At 38.9% G+C, this 20,699-nt stretch overlaps 1 protein-coding gene across 1 annotated transcript in view; it reads left to right on the top strand.

Moving 5' to 3' along the window:
* The window catches only part of C5 (complement C5), a 131,201-nt gene that overhangs the window by 56,755 nt on the left and 53,747 nt on the right, over positions 1 to 20,699 (top strand). Inside the window, exons 19-20 of the mRNA XM_037797345.1 lie at positions 12,412 to 12,485; positions 13,079 to 13,218. Of these exons, the coding sequence (XP_037653273.1) occupies positions 12,412 to 12,485; positions 13,079 to 13,218 (214 nt within the window). The remainder of the gene's footprint in view (positions 1 to 12,411; positions 12,486 to 13,078; positions 13,219 to 20,699) is intronic.

Below are 20,699 nucleotides of genomic sequence, written 5' to 3' on the forward strand. Positions count from 1 at the left end.
GACGTAACTGCTGTAAGAGCTTACAGTCTAGGAACCTTTACCATAAGCCTTCCCTTGATAACCTATGCTTTCAGATTCAATTCTCAGAGTTTGCCTATTTTACTTGGTCCATAATAGTGAGGCATTATAATGTTTGTCTTTTCATATCTGGTTTATTTCACTCAACATACTGTCATCAAGGTCCACTCACCTGGTTACATACCTCACAACTTCATTCCTTCTCATAGTCACTCAATATTCCATTGTATGTATACACCACAGTTTGCCATTCCGTTCATCAATCAATATACCCTAGGCCACCTCCATCCATTGTGAATCATGAATACTGCCACCATAAACCCCACTGTGCAATGTCCATTCATATCTCTGTTCTCAGTTCTTCCAAGTATATACCCAATAACAGGGTTGCAGGACCAAATGGCAGCGCTGTACTTAGCTTCCTGTGGAACCACCATGCTGCCCTGCAGATGGGCTGTACCATTCTTCTTCCCCACCAACAGTGATTAGGTACATCCCTCTCTCCACATTTTCTCCAGCACTTGTAGCCCTCTGTTTATTTTTTAAACAGTTTTATTCACACACCATACATTCCCTCCTAAGTAAACAATCAGTGGTTCCCAGTGTAATCTCATAGATATGCATTCACCACCACAAGCTATATTAGGACATTTTCATTTCTTCTGCAAAGAAAGAGGAAGAGGAGGAAAAAAGGAAAAGAAAAAAATGATCACTAAAAAAACTAAAACTAAACTAAAATAAAATAAAATAAAAAGGTTAGACAATAACACCAATGCCAAGAATCTCATGCCTCTCCCTTATATCCCCGTTATAGGCATTTAGCTTTGATATATTGCTTTTGTTACAAGTAATGGAAGCGTATTACAGTGTTACTGTTAACTATAGACACTAGTTTGCGTTGATTGTATTTTTCCCCAATACCATCCCATTTTCAACACCTTGCAAAGTTGACATTCATTTGTTCTTCCTCATGTCAAAGCATTCTTATATTTGTACATTTAATCACAGTCATTGACCACTCTATGTTTCACTAAGTTATACAGTCTCCATCTTTATCTTCTATCTTTCCTTCTGGTGTCATACATAGCCCTAACCTTCCTCTTTCAACTGCACTCACAGTCATCTTTGTTCAGTGTACTTACAATATTTTCCTACCATCACACAGTATTGTGCTATCCATTTCTGGATCTATGCAGTCAATGTTGAACATTCTATACTCCTTCAGCATCAAATGCCCTATCTCTATCCATTTACTATTTCTTAATATCTTCATTTCTACACTTCTCTCTCCTATGTTTTCCTATTTGTCTGTAGCACTCCCTTTAGTATATCTTGTAGAGGAGGCCTCCTGTTCACAAACTCTCTCAGTGACTGTTTATCTGAAAATATTTTAAACTCTCTCCCTCATTTTTTTTTTAATCTTCATTTTATTGAGATATATTCACATACCACGCAGTCATACAAAACAAATCGTACTTTCGATTGTTTACAGTACCATTACATAGTGGTACATTCATCACCCAAATCAATCCCTGACACCTTCATTAGCACACACAAAAATAACAAGAATAATAATTAGAGTAAAAAAAAGCAATTGAAGTAAAAAAGAACATTGGGTACCTTTGTCTGTTTGTTTCCTTCCCCTATTTTTCTACTCATCCATCCATAAACTAGACAAAGTGGAGTGTGGTCCTTATGGCTTTCCCAGTCCCATTGTCACCCCTCATAAGCTACATTTTTATACAACTGTCTTTGAGATTCATGGGTTCTGGGTTGTAGTTTGATAGTTTCAGGTATCCACCACCAGCTATCCCAATTCTTTAGAACCTAAAAAGGGTTGTCTAAAGTGTGCGTAAGAGTGCCCACCAGAGTGACCTCTCGGCTCCTTTTGGAATCTCTGCCACTGAAGCTTATTTCATTTCCTTTCACATCCCCCTTTTGGTCAAGAAGATGTTCTCCGTCCCACGATGCCAGGTCTACATTCCTCCCCGGGAGTCATATTTCACGTTGCCAGGGAGATTCACTCCCCTGGGTGTCTGATCCCACGTAGGGGGGAGGGCAGTGATTTCACTTTTCAAGTTGGCTTAGCTAGAGAGACAGGGCCACATCTGAGCAACAAAGAGGCATTCGGGAGGAGGCTCTTAGGCACAACCATAGGGAGGCCTAGCCTCTCCTTTGCAGCAACCGTCTTCCCAAGGGTAAAACCTGTGGTAGAGGGCTCAACCCATCAAACCACCAGTCCCCTATGTCTGTGGTCATGTTAGCAACCATGGAGGTGGGGTAGGTGAATACCCCTGCATTCTCCACAGGCTCCTCAAGGGGGCACTACATCTTTTTTTTTTTCCTTGTTTTTCTTTCTTTTTTTTTTTTTTAACTTTCCCTTCTTTTTTAAATCAACTGTATGAAAAAAAAGTTAAAAAGAAAACAAACATACAATAAAAGAACATTTCAAAGAGACCATAACAAGGGAGTAAGAAAAAGACAACTAACCTAAGATAACTGCTTAACTTCCAACATGTTCCTACTTTACCCCAAGAAAGTTACATAATATAGCAACATTTCTGTGAACTTGTTCCTACTATATCCATCAGAAATTAACAGACCATAGTCATTCCTGGGCATCCCCAGAACGTTAAATAGCTTATCTGTTCTTCTTGGATTATTGTTCCCCCTTCCTTAATTGCTCTCTATTGCTAGATCCCCTACATTCTACATTATAAACCATTTGTTTTACATTTTTCAAAGTTCACATTAGTGGTAGCATATAATATTTCTCTTTTTGTGCCTGGCTTATTTCGCTCAGCATTATGTCTTCAAGGTTCATCCATGTTGTCATATGTTTCACGAGATCGTTCCTTCTTACTGCCGTGTAGTATTCCATCGTGTGTATATACCACATTTTATTTATCCACTCATCTGTTGAAGGACATTTGGGTTGTTTCCATCTCTTGGCAATTGTGAATAATGCTGCTATGAACATTGGCGTGCAGATATCTGTTCGTGTCACTGCTTTCCGATCTTCCGGGTATATACCAAGAAGTGCAATCGCTGGATCGAATGGTAACTCTATATCTAGTTTTCAAAGGAACTGCCAGACCGACTTCCAGAGTGGCTGAACCATTATACAGTCCCACCAACAATGAATAAGAGTTCCAATTTCTCCACATCCCCTCCAGCATTTGTAGTTTCCTGTTTGTTTCATGGCAGCCATTCTAACCGGTGTTAGATGGTATCTCATTGTGGTCTTAATTTGCATCTCTCTAATAGCTAGTGAAGCTGAACATTTTTTCATGTGTTTCTTGGCCATTTGTATTTCCTCTTCAGAGAACTGTCTTTTCATATCTTTTGCCCATTTTATAATTGGGCTGTCTGTACTATTGTCATTGAGTTGTAGGATTTCTTTATATATGCAAGATATCAGTCTTTTGTCAGATACATGGTTTCCAAAAAATTTTCCCATTGAGTTGGCTGCCTCTTTACCTTTTTGAGAAATTCCTTTGAGGTGCAGAAATTTCTAAGCTTGAGGAGTTCTCATTGATCTATTTTCTCTTTTGTTGCTTGTGCTTTGGGTGTAAAGTCTAGGAAGTGGCCGCCTAATACAAGGTCTTGAAGATGTTTTCCTACATTATCTTCTAGGAGTTTTATGGTACTTTCTTTTATATTGAGATCTTTGGTCCATTTTGAGTTAATTTTTGTGTAGGGGGTGAGGTAGGGGTCCTCTTTCATTCTTTTGGATATGGATATCCAACTCTCCCAGCCCCATTTGTTGAAAAGACCATTATGACTCAGTTCAGTGACTTTGGGGGCCTTATCAAAGATCAGTCGGCCATAGATCTGAGGGTCTATCTCTGAATTCTCAATTCGATTCCATTGATCTATATGTCTATCTTTGTGCCAGTACCATGCTGTTTTGGCAACTGTGGCTTTATAATAAGCTTCAAAGTCAGGGAGTGTAAGTCCTCCCACTTCGTTTTTCTTTTTTAGAGTGTCTTTAGCAATTCGAGGCATCCTCCCTTTCCAAATAAATTTGATAACTATCTTTTCCAAGTCTGCAAAGTAGGTTGTTGGAATTTTGATTGGGATTGCATTGAATCTGTAGATGAGTTTGGGTAGAATTGACATCTTAATGACATTTAGTCTTCCTATCCATGAACATGGAATATTTTTCCATCTTTTAAGGTCCCCTTCTATTTCTTTTAGTAGAGTTATGTAGTTTTCTTTGTATAGGTCTTTTACATCTTTGGTTAAGTTTATTCCTAGGTACTTGATTTTTTTAGTTGCTATTGAAAACGGTATCTTTTTCTTGAGTGTCTCTTCAGTTTGTTCATTTCTAACATATAGAAACATTACTGGCTTATGTGCATTAACCTTGTATCCCGCTACTTTGCTAAATTTGTTTATTAGCTCTACTAGCTGTATCGTCGATTTCTCAGGGTTTTCTAGATATAAGATCATATCATCTGCAAACAATGACAGTTTTACTTCTTCTTTTCCAATTTGGGTGCCTTTTATTTCTTTGTCTTGCCGGATTGCCCTGGCTAGCACTTCTAGCACAATGTTGAATAACAGTGGTGACAGCGGGCATCCTTGTCTTGTTCCTGATCTTAGAGGGAAGGCTTTCAGTCTCTCACCATTGAGTACTATGCTAGCTGTGGGTTTTTCATATAAGCTCTTTATCATGTTGAGGAAGTTTCCTTCAATTCCTACCTTTTGAAGTGTTTTTATCAAAAAGGGATGTTGGATTTTGTCAAATGCTTTTTCAGCATCTATTGAGATGATCAATTGATTTTTCCCTTTTGACTTGTTAATGTGTTGTAATACATTGATTGATTTTCTTATGTTGAACCATCCTTGCATGCCCGGAATGAACCCCACTTGGTCATGGTGTATGATTTTTTTAATGTGTCTTTGGATTCGATTTGCAAGTATTTTGTTGAGGATTTTTGCATCTATATTCATTAGGGAGATTGGCCAGTAGTTTTCCTTTTTTGTAACATCTTTGCCTGGTTTTGGTATTAGATTGATGTTAGCTTCATAAAATGAGTTAGGTAGTGTTCCATTTTCTTCAATGTTTTGAAAGAGTTTGAGTAAGATTAGTGTCAGTTCTTTCTGGAAAGTTTGGTAGAATTCCCCTGTGAAGCCATCTGGCCCAGGGCATTTATTTGTGGGAAGATTTTTGATGACTGATTGGATCTCTTTGCTTGTGATGGGTTGGTTGAGGTCTTCTATTTCTTCTCTGGTCAGTCTAGGTTGTTCATATGTTTCCAGGAAATTGTCCATTTTCTCTACATTATCCAGTTTGTTGCCATACAGTTGTTCATAGTATCCTCTTATAATTTTTTTAATTTCTTCAGGATCTGCAGTTATGTCACCTTTTTCATTCATTATTTTGTTTATATGGGTCTTCTCTCTTTTTGATTTTGTCAGTCTAGCTAGGGGCTTGTCAATCTTGTTGATCTTCTCAAAGAACCAACTTTTGGTGATATTTATCCTCTCTATTGTTTTTTTGTTCTCTATGTCAGTTATTTCTGCTTTAAACCTTGTTATTTCTTTTCTTGTACTTGGTTTAGGATTGGTTTGCTGTTCATTTTCTAGCTTCTTCAGTTGATCCATTAGTTCTTTGATTTTGGCTCTTTCTTCCTTTTTAATATATGCATTCAGTGCTATAAATTTCCCCCTTAGCACTGCTTTTGCTGCATCCCATAGGTTTTGGTATGTTGTGTTCTCATTTTCATTCGTCTCTATATATTTAGCAATTTCTCTTGCTATTTCTTCTTTAACCCAATGATTGTTTAGGAGTGTGTTGTTTAACCTCCAGGTATTTGTGAATTTTCTAAGTCTCTGATGGTTATTGACTTCTAATTGTATTCCATTGTGGTCAGAGAATGTGCTTTGAATAATTTCAATCTTTTTAAATTTATTGAGGCTTGTTTTATGTCCCAGCATATGATCTATTCTGGAGAAAGTTCCATGAGCACTAGAAAAGTATGTGTATCCTGGTGATTTGGGATGTAATGTCCTGTATATGTCTGTTAAATCTAATTCATTTATCAGATTGTTTAGGTTTTCAATTTCCTTATTGGTCTTCTGTCTGGTTGATCTATCTATAGGAGACAGTGATGTGTTGAAGTCTCCCACAATTATTGTGGAAACATCAATTGCTTCCTTTAGTTTTGCCAGTGTTTCTCTCATGTGTTTTGTGGCACCTTGAATGGGTGCATAGACATTTACGATTGTTATTTCTTCTTGCTGAATTGCCCCTTTTATTAGTATGTAGTGGCCTTCTTTGTCTCTCAAAACATCCCTGCATTTGAAGTCTATTTTATCTGAGATTAATATTGCTACACCTGCTTTCTTTTGGCTGTAGCTTGCATGAAATAGTTTTTTCCATCCTTTCACTTTCAGTTTCTTTGTGTCCCTGTGTCTAAGATGAGTCTCTTGTATGCAACATATTGATCGTTCATTTTTTTTTTGATCCATTCTGCGAATCTATATCTTTTAATTGGGGAGTTTAATCCATTTACATTCAACGTTATAACCGTGAAGGCATTTCTTGAATCAGCCATCTTATCCTTTGGTTTATGTTTGTCATATTTTTCCCCTCTGTCTATTAATATCCTTTATTGTACCCGTACCGAATCTCTTTAGTACTGAACCTTTCTCCAAGTCTCTCTGTCCTTTCTTTGTTTCTCTGTCTGTAGGGCTCCCTTTAGTATCTCCAGTAGGGCAGGTCTCTTGTTAGCAAATTCTCTCAGCATTTGTTTGTCTGTGAAAAATTTAAGCTCTCCCTCAAATTTGAAGGAGAGCTTTGCTGGATAAAGTATTCTTGGCTGGAAATTTGTCTCACTCAGAATTTTAAATATATCGTGCCACTGCCTTCTCGCCTCCATGGTGGCTGCTGAGTAGTCACTACTTAGTCTTATGCTGTTTCCTTTGTATGTGGTGAATTGCTTTTCTCTTGCTGCTTTCAGAACTTGCTCCTTCTCTTCTGTGTTTGACAGTGTGATCAGTATATGTCTCGGAGTGCGTTTATTTGGATTTATTCTATTTGGGGTTCGCTGAGCACTTATGATTTGTGTATTTATGTTGTTTAGAAGATTTGGGAAGTTTTCCCCAACAATTTCTTTGAATACTCTTCCTAGACCTTTACCCTTTTCTTCCCCTTCTGGGACACCAATGAGTCTTATATTCGGACGTTTCATATTATCTATCATATCCCTGAGGTCCATTTCGATTTTTTCAATTTTTTTCCCCATTCTTTCTTTTATGCTTTCATTTTCCATTCTGTCATCTTCCAGGTCACTGATTCGTTGTTCAACTTCCTCTAGTCTTGTACTATGAGTGTCCAGAATCTTTTTGATTTGGTCAACAGTTTCTTTAATTTCCATAAGATCATCCATTTTTTTATTTAGTCTTGCAATGTCTTCTTTATGCTCTTCTAGGGTCTTCTTGATTTCCTTTGTCTCCCGTACTATGGTCTCATTGTTCATCTTTAGTTCTTTGAGTAGCTGCTCTAGGGGCTGTGTCTCTTCTGATGTTTTGATTTGGATGCTTGGGCTTGGGTTATCCATATCATCTGGTTTTTTCATATGCTTTATAATTTTCTGTTGTTTTTGGCCTCGTGGCATTTGCTGAACTTGATAGGGTTCTTTTAGGATTTGTAAACCAATTGAAGTCCTTATCTCCAATTTATCAGATCTACAGCTTCGTGGAGTACACTTTCTCTAACTAACCAGCAGGTGGCGTCCACGAGCCACCTGTTCTCCACAAGCCAGTTCTCCCCTGCTTAGCCTTTTTGGTGAGTGGGGGAGTGAGTCTTGTGGGGTCCAATTGGTGTACCAAGCTTGCGTGTGTAGTTGGTGTTGCCTGCCCTGTGTATGGGGCGTGTTTCTGGGCAGTCAGGGAGGCGGGGGTGGCTCTAACAATCAAATCTCCCTGGTGATCCTAGAGTTTTAAAGCTGCTGCAATAGTCTAATCCTTCAGTTCAGTCCTGCCACAGTTTGTCTCTGCCACTGACCCACAAGTCCTTGGTATTGGCGTATGGCTCCTGAGACTTGCAAGTGGGACCCTCTTCCAGGCCGTGCACCCCGGGTCCTCTGTTGAGTGATGACTGTGCTATGTCACAGGTGAGTGCCGTCCCCCCAGGGCGGTTCTGGGCTTCTGGGCTGTGTAGGGAGGCTCCCAGTCTGCTGAAATGATGGCTGAATGGAGCTTTGTTAATTCACACTGCTCTACCTTCCCAACTCTGGGACAATCAGCTGAGGTTGCAGGGAAGGCTAATGTCCACACCCAGTTTTGTGGTGTGTGCCTGTTATTTGAAGCACTTCCATCACACTGGGTTGTCTGGGGCAGTTCTGGGCTATGGGGCTGGCGATGGGCAGGAGTGTTTCCTGTCCACCAGGATGATGGCTGTGAGCAGACACCCCCCTTTTCTTGGGAAGTTGTGGTGTTTAGTGAATTTTCTCAGCCACTGGATTATTGCATTTTGTCTCAGAGCTCTCCTAGTTCTGCTCTTGACTTGACCTGCCCAAATTGCAAGTCTTTGAAGCTTTCTGTATTGGGCTTCTTAGAGTAATTGTTTTAGAAAAAGAAAAAAGGATTAAAAAAAAAAAAAAAAAAAAAAAAAAGAGCCCTCCTCAGAGATCTAATGGGTTATTGAAATGCTAAGAGACAAAGCAACCAGGGCCATTAAGGAAAGGTCCACAGGGCAGAGAGATCAGCTTTTCTTTGGGATTTGCATATGCGCCTCAGGGCCTGAGCTGGGGCCTGAGCTCCGCCCTTCCCCCTTCTATGTTCACCAGAACTCCAAAAATCCTCCGTTTTTATTTTGGAGTTTTTTGTGTTGTTTTTTTTCTATGCCTGTCTCCTCTCTGCTGGGCTGGCTGCTCTCAGATTCTCTGGTGTCTGGTCTCTGTCTATCTATGGTTGGAGTTTGGATCAGCAGAATGAGTTTCCGATAAGGGCTGCCACTGCAGTTCTCCCTTCTCCTTCCCGGAGCTGACAGCCCCTCCTCCCACGGGACTGAGCCTGGCAGGGAGGGGCGCGGGTCCCCTGGCCACAAAAACTTACAGATTTCGCTGATCTCAGCAGTTCCATGCCTTCATGAGTGTTGTATGAAGTATGCCCAAAGTCAGATTGCTCTGTGGTGTCCAGTCCACGCAGTTCCTGGCTTTCTACCTACTTTCCTGGAGGAGTAACTAAAACATACAGCTCACCAGTCTGCCATCTTGCCCCGCCTCTCCTCTCCCTCATTTTTGAAGGACAGTTTGCCAGATATAGGATTCTTGGTGGCAGTTTTTCTCCTTCACTATCTTGATTACATCATACCACTGTCTTCTCACCTCCATGCGTTCTGCTGAGAGGTCCGCACTCAGTCTTACCAAGCTTCCCTTGTATGTGATGGATTGCTTTTCTCTTGCTGCTTTCAGAATTCTCTCTTTGTCTTTGAAATTCGACAATCTGATTAGTAAGTGTCTTGGAGTAGGACTATTTGGATCAGTTCTGTTTGGGGTATGCTGCACTTCTTGGACCTGTAATTTTATGTCTTTCATAAGAGTTGGGAAATTTTCATTGATTATTTCCTCTGTTATTATTTCTGCCCCTTTTCCCTTCTCATCTCCTTCTGGAACACCTATAACACATATATTCATGAACTTCATGTTGTCATTCAGTTCCCTGAGAGTTTGCTCATATTTTTCCTTTCTTTTTCCTATCTGTTCTTTTGTGTGTAGGATTTCAGATGTCTTGCATCTAGTTCACTAATCCTTTCTTCTGCCTCTCCAAGTCTGCTGTTGTATGCCTCCATTGTGTTTTTCATGTCTTCTATTATAACTTTTGTTCCCATGAGTTCTGCCATTTGTTTTTTCAAGCTTACAGATTCTTCCTTATGGTCACCCAGTGTCTTCTTTATATCCTTCATCTCGTTTGTCACATTTTCTTTCAACTTGTTGATTTAATTTAGAAGACTTGTTTGAACATCTTTAATTAGTTGTTTCAACTCCTGAATCTCAGTTGAGATGTTAGTTTGTTCCTTTGACTGGGCCATATCTTCATGTTTCCTGGTGTGGCTCATGATTTTTTGCTGCCTAGGCATCTGATTTTCTTGATTAGCTTATTCTGGAGGTTGTTTTCTCTCTTTTGCCTAGGAAGCTCTCATTAGTTGTATTTGATCTCTACCTTTTCTTTGTTTCTCTTGCTGGCCAGTTGTCATATTGGCTCTGCCCCCCAGTTTTACCCCCAAAATCAGGTGCCCACCATGGCCTGCCACATGGACAGGAGGTAGACACAGGGCATCCCAGCAAGTTCACTGTGTGTGGTAATACAAATCTGTTGGCTTTCAGTGGTGCTCTCTTTTCTGTCAGCCAGCAAGACATGGGTTTGTTTTGAGCCCTGCTTTAACAGTTGGGTCTTCTGTATTTCTCAGCCCAAACAGAGCCAGGTTTCTATACAGAGCATGTAGACCAGATCCTGTGGTCCTAAGAAAGGGTCTGGAGCATCTTTTAAAAAATGTTTTAGTTCTCTTGCACTTTCCAGACTGTCCAGCACATTGACAAATCATCCTCAGAGACTGCTTTGATTCCAAGCACAGGCTGCATCTACACAGGTGAGCTGAAATTGCAAGATTCCTATGCCCTCACTTTGGCAGCCAAAATTTGGCTCAATGTGAGGCTCCACCTTTGGCAAGGTACTCCCTCAGCTGACCCAGTAATCCAGCTGTCCCCAAGGCAAGGAAACAGCTGCCTGCTGCTCTTTCCCTCAAGGGTGGGAGAAGGCCTTTCAGACCCAGGGCTGGAAACACAGTCTCTGTTCTTGTTTTCTCAGTCTCTTTGTCCCTCACTGACCTGGGCCTTGAAATGTCCTCCCCTTTCCTCTGGCTCTTCAAAGGGTGGGGGTATCACTGCTGTGAGAGATTTTTAAGTCTGTGCCCCTGGTGGGAGGAGTCCTGTCTGCTGATTCTGTGCCTTTTCCACACTGAGACTGAATGGGGGAGGGGGGAGGGGACTGGCTGTTCTGGGATGGAAGATTCGTATCTGATATTTCTTCTCTTTCTTCAATTCAGCATTTGCAGATCCTTCTCAAGTCTATAGCCTCCTCCAGAGTTTCAAACAATTCAGAATTGTCCTTTTGTTGTTGTTGTTGTCTCTCTGGAGAGAAGTTTTCCATAGCTGTTTATGTCACCATGTTGATGATGTCACTCAACATTGATTTTAAAGACAAGAGTTTTTTTTCTTATCTGAGTACTTCATTCAATAAATTTTATAAAATGCCTACTCTGTACCAGGCACTGAAAAACAGCCATGAACAACACCAAATCTCTAAGCATCAACCCTTCTTAGATGGGCTCAAAGCACTGACTTTCCAATGAGCAGTCAAGGATGGAACCTAAAGGCCTTGCAATAACCTCCAAATAAGTCTCCTTGCCTCTAACCTTGTCTCCCTCTGATTCTTCCCCTACAGTGTTGTCCATTTCAACTGATATTTCCCCTAAACTAACACTTCCTCTTGTAACCCTCTCCACTACTGTTCCCCAATCCTTCCAATGACTGGATTAATGAACCCTATTGCATCTATCACACAGTATTATAATGGCCTATTTCTTCTCTGTCTTCATAACCCTCCCAATGAACTCTATTGCATGTACCACACAGTATTATAATGGCCTATTTAGTTGCCTGTCTTTCACATTGAATTGTTAATACCTTGATGGCAAGGACTAAATTCAGATTGCTGTTGTATATTCAGGACCTGGTTAAAGGCCTGGCTTGTAGAGGCATTAAAATAAATGCATTGAATGAATGCACACTGCCTCTGAACTTTTTCAGTGTTTTATTGGTACAGTTATTACAGTGAATTGCAATTTATTTACTTAACTATTTATTTCACTAGACTACATGCTGCTTGAGAGCAAGACTACGTAAGTGCTGTATACCCAGTATTTGGCACTATGCCTGGCACAAAGTTGGTGGTCAATAGTTTTTTGAATGAAATAAATGAATACATAAGCTTATTTTAAGTCATAAGTTTTTAGTTATATCAACTTTGTATGAGCAGTATAAAGACGTATTGATTTGCTCCACTATTTTAGAACTTAGTACACAACAGACATAAATTTTCTTTGTGCTATAAGTTTTGATTTTATACATGTTTCAAAGACATCATACTGAATTTGAATTCTCATCATAAGGGTACAATGTCTAAAAACATGGAACATGTAGGAGAGTTATTTATTTTTCCTGCTTGCTTTTTCCTCAACCAGATATGAGTTTGTCTTCTGGTGATTTGTTTCTTTCTTCTAAAAGTAATATGAAGTAAAAATTCTGTTAATGGACATTTCTGTCAAGTTGGGTAAATCAATATTCCATTGTACTTGACTATCAGCATTTTAACTTCCAGAACCCAGTTGGAGTTTGTGCTACCTGATTCTCTAACGACCTGGGAAATTCAAGGCATTGGCATTTCAAACAGTGGTAAGCAAGCTTAACTTATATCTCCTTTATTGTAGTCTGCTGAATTGGTTTAGCCAGGACTTAAGTGGTGTCAATTCTAAAAATTTCTTTTTTTATGTATTACAGAAGTTATTGCATATGTCCACATCTTTGAACATGCCTGTTTCTTCTTTTACTCTTCTACTAGCTCTTTTGTGGTGACTTAGTGTAGACACTTTATAAATATCTTCACGGCTGGTTTTTATTTGTTTGGTTTTTGCTTTTTTGTTTGTTTGTTTTTACAAAATCTTGGTTTCCAAAATATAATACCTATTAAATGGAGCCAGTAATGAATATTATAAAAAAAAAAAGCCTTGGTGCTTTCATTGATAAATGTTTTCATGTCTTAAATAGAGTTAAGTATTTGTTGAACAAATGAAGCTTTCTGATTATACCAAGAACTCACAAAATAAAGATCCATGCAAAGAAATTCAAGGACATGGAAAGGTAGTACAGAGAAAAACATGATGTAATTTTTTTTTAGACTTGAAGCAAATGTGAGATATTTTAGTGTTAATAAAGTGTTACAGGAATTTCCTAATATGCTTCTGCTTTGCTTCCACTTTGGGCCCAAGGTATATGTGTTGCTGATACTGTCAAGGCAACAGTGTTCAAAGATATCTTCCTGGAAATGAATATACCATATTCTGTTGTACGAGGGGAACAGATACAATTGAAAGGAACTGTTTACAACTATAAAACTTCTGGGATAACGGTAAGTTGGTATTTTTTTATGTTAGAATAAATGGGAAAAAGGAAGAATGTTCTGGTTTTATGATACTTCTCTGAATATAATTATCAAATATGAAAATTAAAATTCAACTCAGAGCAATATAGACTGAGCACTCACAGTGAGTATTGTGCTAGATGCACAATTTAATAAGTGAATGAATGGAGAAAGGAGACAGTTAAGACAGATATCTACATAACTCTAATTTAAAGTAGACTACAAGTGCTATGGAGGCTCAGAGAAGGATGAGTTCACATTTAGTTCATTCATCATACTGGACTCTGAGTTCCTTGGTCTTCCTGCCTCTAACAGCCCTTTGCTTCCCTCTATTTTAGCTCTTCATTCTCATCTTCACTTTGTGGAGCCTGTCATTCTCTCTAAAATATTGATTTTAAATTTCCCACCATCAGATTGCAACCTCCATCCTATCCTTTTTAGCTCATTAACCCTACTATTTCCATAGCTACCTCTGTGCAGCACCATTGAAACCTCCTATCCATTGACTCCTACCACTTATTTTTATTATCCATTAGCCCTCTGCTGTCTTTACTTCACTCCTTATTCAGGTTGGAATCCATGCACCGTCATTATAATCACACTGTTGCAAATCATGCCAACTCCCTTGATCCTTTCTCTAGGGTACACTCAGTGAAAAACTCCAACCATGTGCCGCCTTTTTGCCAGCACTCCTCTGAGGAGAATTATATGATAGGCTAACTGATTTCACTTTAAATTACAATCACAAAACACTAAATGGTTACTCAATACAGTCCAAAAAATCTGGCTGTATTTTCCCAAAGCTCTAATTTCCATTCTTTGAGTTGACTCTTTCAGTGGTCTTCAAAAGTTTTGCTTACATAACTTACAAGATTTTTTGGAAAACATGTACCGCATTGATTTCTAAGTTGGCATCTAAAATTTTTCATCAAAGTAAAAATAGATGCAAATCTATAACTTTTAGACTACTTTAAATGTTGATATTTTAAAAATAAAACTGATATATTAAACTTTTAAATGTGTAGAGCAGAACCTAAACGCTGTAGCAATCCATTATTTAAATACCTAACTTTTTTTAATTTAATAAATTTTATTTTGAAATAAATTCAAACTTACAGGAACAGCTGCAAAAACAGTACAAACCCCATACACAGAACTCCAGCAGACCCCAACCCCCTCCCCTGATACCCCGATTCCCCAACTTTAACATCCTGTCACACCACCATTTCTTTCTTTCCCTCCCTCCCTCCCTATCTATCATCCATCATCTATTGCTCTGTCCTCTGAACATATGAGAGCAAGCTGCACATATCTTTGAACAAACAATATAACTCACATATACCTTTCCCATGGTCAAGAACATTCTTTTTTTTTTTTTTTTTTAGAAAGTCAGGTTTTATTTTATTTTTTAAAAGTAATACATGCACCAAAGTAGATTTATTTTCTTGAAAGAAATCATTTGGTTTGGCTGACTCTAGGTAAGAGTAAAATCTCCAAACAATACAAAAATATATTAAGTGAAAAATAAGTCTCTCTCCCATCCCCAGGCTGTATATGCTGTGACAGCCCCACTCCCAGCATATACAACCTACAGAATAATTCTAGTTCCTTTTCCAGTTTCTTGTGTATTCTTTCAGAGATAATCCAAGTCCTTGCAGGAATCCATTGGAATCTATCTCCTCAGTCTTTTTTTTTAATAAGAAATTTTATTTTGAGATAAATTCAAACTTACAGGAACAATTGCAAAAACAGTAAAAACCCCATACACAGAATTCCAGCATACCCCGACCACCCTCCCCCGATACCCCGATCCACCACCTTTAACATCCTGTCACACCATTTCTTTCTTTCTTTCCCTCCCTCCCTCCCTCCCTCCCTCTCTCCCTCCCTATCATCCATCATCTATTGCTCTGTCTTCTGAACATATAAGAGCAAGCTGCACACACCCTTGAAAAAACAATATAATTCACATATACATTTCTGATGAACAAGAACATTCTTTTATGCAATCCCATTAAGCGCAGCTAAGAAGTTCAAGAAATTCAACCTTGATACAAAGTTTACATTCTATATTCCTTTTTTTTTTTTTTTCTGATGTCCCATCTGTGTCCCTTTGAGCCTCCTCTCCTCCATCCTCAGATCCCATCCAGGATCATCCTTGGCATTTAATTGTCATCTATTTAGACTGTCCTTTTTTTTTTTCTCAATTGTGGAAACATATATACAGCCTAAATCTTCCCATTCCACCCCCTCCCTAGCATTCCATTAGTGGGATTAATCACATTTAGAATGTTGCAATGCTATCACCTTCCCACTATCCCTTTCTAGAAGTTTCCCTTCACCCCAAACAGAAACCCTACACTCATTTCTTAACTCCCCATTGCCCCTTCCCCCATTTCTCAGAACCCCTACTCTACTTTTCATCTCTATGGTCATATTGTCTGATACTTTGTTTGTGTTTACCATGGGGCTTAAATTTAACATCTTAAATCTATAACAATCTTGTTTTTCTTTGATGCCAACTTAACTTCAATATGACACATAAACTATGTTCCTATACTCCCTCATTCCCCCACATTTATGTAGTTCTTGTCAAAACTTACATATTTTACATTGAGTCCAAAACCACTGATTTATCATTGCAGTTTATGTATTTTAGATCCTGTAGGAAGTAAATAGTGGAGATACAAATAAAAAATACAGTAGTATTGGTATTTATATTTACCATGTGATCTTTACTGGAAATCTTTATTTCTTCTTGTAGTTTCAGTCTATAGTTTAGTGTCCCTTCCTTTCAGCCTGCTCAACTCCCTTTAGCATTTCTTATAGGACTGATCTACTGGTGATGAAGTCCCTCAGATTTTGATTATCTGGGAATGTTTTCATCTCCCCCTCATTTTTAACCTCCAGGTGTTTGTGAATTCGCCAAACTTCTGATGGTTAGTGACTTCTATTTGTATTCCATTGTGGTCAGAGAATGTGCTTTGAACAAATTCATTTTTTTTTTTTTAATTTATTGAGGCTTGTTTCTAGGTCCCAGCATACGGTCCGTTTTGGAGAAAGATCCATGATCACTAGAGAAGAATGTGTGTCCCGATGACCTGGGATGTAATATTCTATATATGTCTGTTAAAATCTCTATCTCTCTCCTTTGTTTCTCTGTCGGTAGGGCTCCCCTTAGTATTGAAGTAGGGCAGGTCTTTTATTAGCAAAATCTCTCAGCATTTGTTTGTCTGTGAAAAATTTAAGCTCTCCCTCAAATTTGAAGGAGAGTTTTGCTGGATAAAGTATTCTTGGTTGGAAATTTTTCTCTGTCAGAATTTTAAATATGTCATGCCACTGCCTTCTCACCTCTATGGTGGCTGCTGAGTAGTCACTACTTAGTCTTATGTTGTTTCCTTTGTATGTGGTGAATTGCTTTTCTCTTGCTGCTTTCAGAACTTGCTCCTTCTCTTCAGAATTTGACTGTCTGATCAGAGTATGTCTTGGAGTGGATTTATTTGGATTTATTCTACTTGGAGTTCGCTGGGCATTTATGCTTTGCATGTTTATATTGTTTAGAAGGTTTGGGAAGTTTTCCCCAACAATTTCTTTGAATACTCTTTCTAGACCTTTGCCCTTCTCTTCCCTTTCTGGGACACCAATGAGTCTTAAATTTGGACGTTTTATTTTATCTATCATATCCCTGAGATCCATTTTGATTTTTTTTTATTTTTTTCCCCATTCTTTCTTTTGTTCTTTCATTTTCTGTTCTGTGGTCCTCAAGGAGGCTGAGTTGTTGTTCATCTTTCTCTAATCTTGTATTATGAATATCCAGAGTCTTTTTAATTTGGCCTACAGTTTCTTTAATTTCCATAAGATCTTCTATTTTTTTATTTACTCTTGCAATGTCTTCTTTATGCTCTTCTAGGGTCTTCTTTATGTCCTTTATATTCTGTGCCATACTCTTCTTCATGTCCTTTATATCCTGAGCCATGTTCTTGTTGCCTGTCTGTAATTCTTTGATTAATTGTGTCAAGTACTGTGTGTCTTCTGATCTTTTGATTTGGGTGTTTTGGTTTGGTTTCTCCATATCATCTGGTTTTATCGTCTGCTTTATGATTTTCTGTTGTTCTTGGCCTCTTGGTATTTGCTTTACTTGATAGGATTCTTTCAGGATATGAAAAACACCAATCTCTAATTTGTCAGATCTACAGCTTGGTGGTGTACACTTTCTCTAACTAACCAGCAGATGGCGTCCGCGAGTCACCTATTCCCCTCAAGTCAGTTCTCCCCAACTTTGTCTTTGTGGTGTGTGGGGATCTGACTTTTGTGGGGTTCAATTGGTGCACTAAATTTGGGTATGTTGTTGGTGCTGTCTGCCCTGAATGTGGAGCGTGTGTCTAAGTGGTTAGGGAGGGAGAGCAGCTTTAATAATCAAACCTCCCAGGTGTTCCTGGAGATTTAAGGCTGTTGCAAGAGTCTAAGCTTTCATTTCAGTCTCGCCACAGATTGTCTCTGCAGCTGACCCACAAGTCCTTGGTATTGGCGTAGGTTCCCTGGGATTTCTGAGCGGGTCCCCCTTCCCTGCTGTGCTCTTCCAGGACCTCTGCTGAGGGAGGGCTGCATCACATCACAAGTGTGCACTGGCCTCCAGGGAAGCCCTGGGATGCCGGGCCATGCAGGGGCGTTCCCAGCCTGCTTCAAAGAAGGTTGAATGGGATGCGTTAACTTCCCCCTTTTCACACAGCTCTGCCTTCCCAGCTCCAGGACAATCAGCCATGGGTGTATTAAAGGCCTCTGTCCACAGCCGATATTGTGGCATGTGCATGGTGCTGCAGGAAAGACTCCCCATCACACTGGGTTCCTTGGCACGGCTCTGGGCTGTGGGTCCGGCCCCAGGCAGGAGTGTCCCCAGCCCACCAGAGAGATGGGTGCAAGTGGTGCGGTTTTCTTTCTCTTTTTGGCTCCCCCTTGCTCCCCTGGCCCCAAGAAAATCAGCAGCAGGTGTGGGAAGGGCCATCCTCCACACCAGACACCGAGGCATTGGCACAGCCCGCTCCCGCTGTGCTTCACTACGGGGCTCTCCCCGTGGTATCTGCAGCTGCTCCCGGGCTTTTTTTTTTTTTTTTTTTTAAAGAATTAGCCCATCTCTGAACACCAACCCATGGTTTCCCCACACCGCAGCGTGGCCACAGGACTTTCAGCCAACTCACTCACTCGTTTCAGAATGCAGACTCCTGATTTCACCAAATGCATGGTCCCTGTGGTTCTAGCAGAACTTGTCTGGCTGGTGCATAGCTGGAACTGGTGTTCTGGGTCACTTTCTGGCTTTTATCTAGTATTTTTCACAGAGGTGTTTTTTCGCCCTGTCTCACCTAGCCACCATCTTAGGTTCTCCTCTAACTCTTAATAACAACAGATTATATATCATTTTATTCCTCTGTGAACTCACATTTGCATTCCACTCCCCAATGTTATATATTTTTATTCTTGAAAGATTTTTACTGATCATGCTATCTTACTTTGATGCAGTAAAAATATGTACATACATTGAAATAGATGTATTTGTAAATTCCTATGATTATAAGACCAAGTAGCAAAAAATTGCTTCTGGACTTAGTGATCATGACAAATATTATGTATACACAATTGATTAAGTAACATATTATAAATTTCTACAGTTAATAAACATAAAAATTGAAATTGTATTAGAAAAACATCCCCTAACTAGATGAATGGGATTTTTCTCTCAATTGGCTTATTACCCAAGGATAAATATTACTTATTGCTAGAATGGGGGGGGGGGGTCAGTGTAAGTTCTCTTCCTATTTTTCATTTTTATAGTGATGGGTACTCCTTGTTTAACCCAATATAATCAGAAAAGTTAGAAAAATAAAAATATTGTTGATTTTATGACCCCTATGTCAAGACTTTTTATTTATAAAATGACTTTTATCTTAAGCCTTGGAGCTGCACATTTGCCTTATTTGTTTTATGTAATCTGTTTGCCTTACGATGTGAAATCAGTCCTCATGGTCACAACAACGATAATCAACCAAAATCAGACTTACTTTTTGTCATAAAAAGACTAGCTTCATTTTTCAATTCAAATCATGTTAAAATGTGTCACCCTTAAAACATCTCAAATTGAAATTCAGGGTAGAGATGTAAATAGATAGATAGAATAAATAGGTAGGGCACAGGGGCCACAGCCAAACCCTGGTCAACTGAGGAGATCAACAGGGCTTCCTCAGCCCATCCAGGCATATGCATATAAAATTCCTGTGAAGGAAAAGCTAATCCTACTTATAATGATGCCTATGAGTCACCCCCAGAGAATCTCTTTTGTTGCTCAGATGTGGCCTCTCTCTCTCAGTCAACTCTGCAGATAAACTCACTACCCTCCCTGCTTCATGGGACATGACCCTCAGGGATGAGCCTGGCCCTGGCATTGTGGGATTGAGAATGCCTTCTTGACCAAAATGGGGAAAAGAAATGAAACAAAGTCAAGTTTCAGTGGCTAAGAGATTTCAGATAGTCGAGAGGTAATTCTGAGGTTATTCTTGTGTATTATATAGATATTCTTATTTAGTTTCTAGTGTATTAGAATAGCTAGAGGGAAATACCTGAATCTGTTAAACTTTAATCCAGTATACTTGATTCTTGATGATGATTGTATAACTATACAGCTTTTATCATGTGACTATGTGATTGTGAAAACCTTATAACTAATGCTCCCTTTATGGATCTACTGTAATTTACTTAACCATTTTCCTATTGAAAACATTTGGATTTTTCCAAGTTTTCACTGTTATGATTGATTTTACAAAGTCTAAACTTATGCATATATATCTTCATACACATGCATGGGTACTTCTCTGGGATAGATGTTTTGTTTTGGAGTGGAGTAATTGGCATGCATGTTTTACCTTTTGATAAATCTTGCCATAAGTGTTTAACAAAAGGACTACATAAATTGGCATTCTTACCAACATTGTGTGAGAAGCCCTAATCCTTCAGAGTTTTACTTATTTTTTTTTCCAATCTGATGAAGAGAAAATGGTATGCCATTAAAATTTGTATTTTCATTACCCTGATTTCTAAAAATATTGAGCCTCATTTCATTTGTCTATTGGCCTTTCTGTTTCTTTCGTATACCATCTATCATATCCTATGTACTACCTTCATATCCTTTTCCTAGTTTCTTACTGAGTTCCAAGGGTGAATTACCTAGCCTCTCCTTGCCTAGTTTCCTTATTTGAAGAATGGGATAATAATACCTACATCTTGTTGAAGATTAAATTGGCTAATACATGTAAATATAGTGGCTGGCACATAGTAAATACTCAATAAATGTTTATACTTATTGTTTAAAGAGAAGGGGCACTTGGTAGGTTGTGGCTATTAATCGTTGTTGGTTACATATGCTGCTGGTATTTGTTCTAGTCTGCTACTTGTCTTTAACTTTGTTAACAGTATTTTTATTT

This window comes from Choloepus didactylus, chromosome 10, assembly GCF_015220235.1.
Source record: "Choloepus didactylus isolate mChoDid1 chromosome 10, mChoDid1.pri, whole genome shotgun sequence".
Taxonomy (NCBI): Eukaryota; Metazoa; Chordata; class Mammalia; order Pilosa; family Megalonychidae; genus Choloepus; species Choloepus didactylus.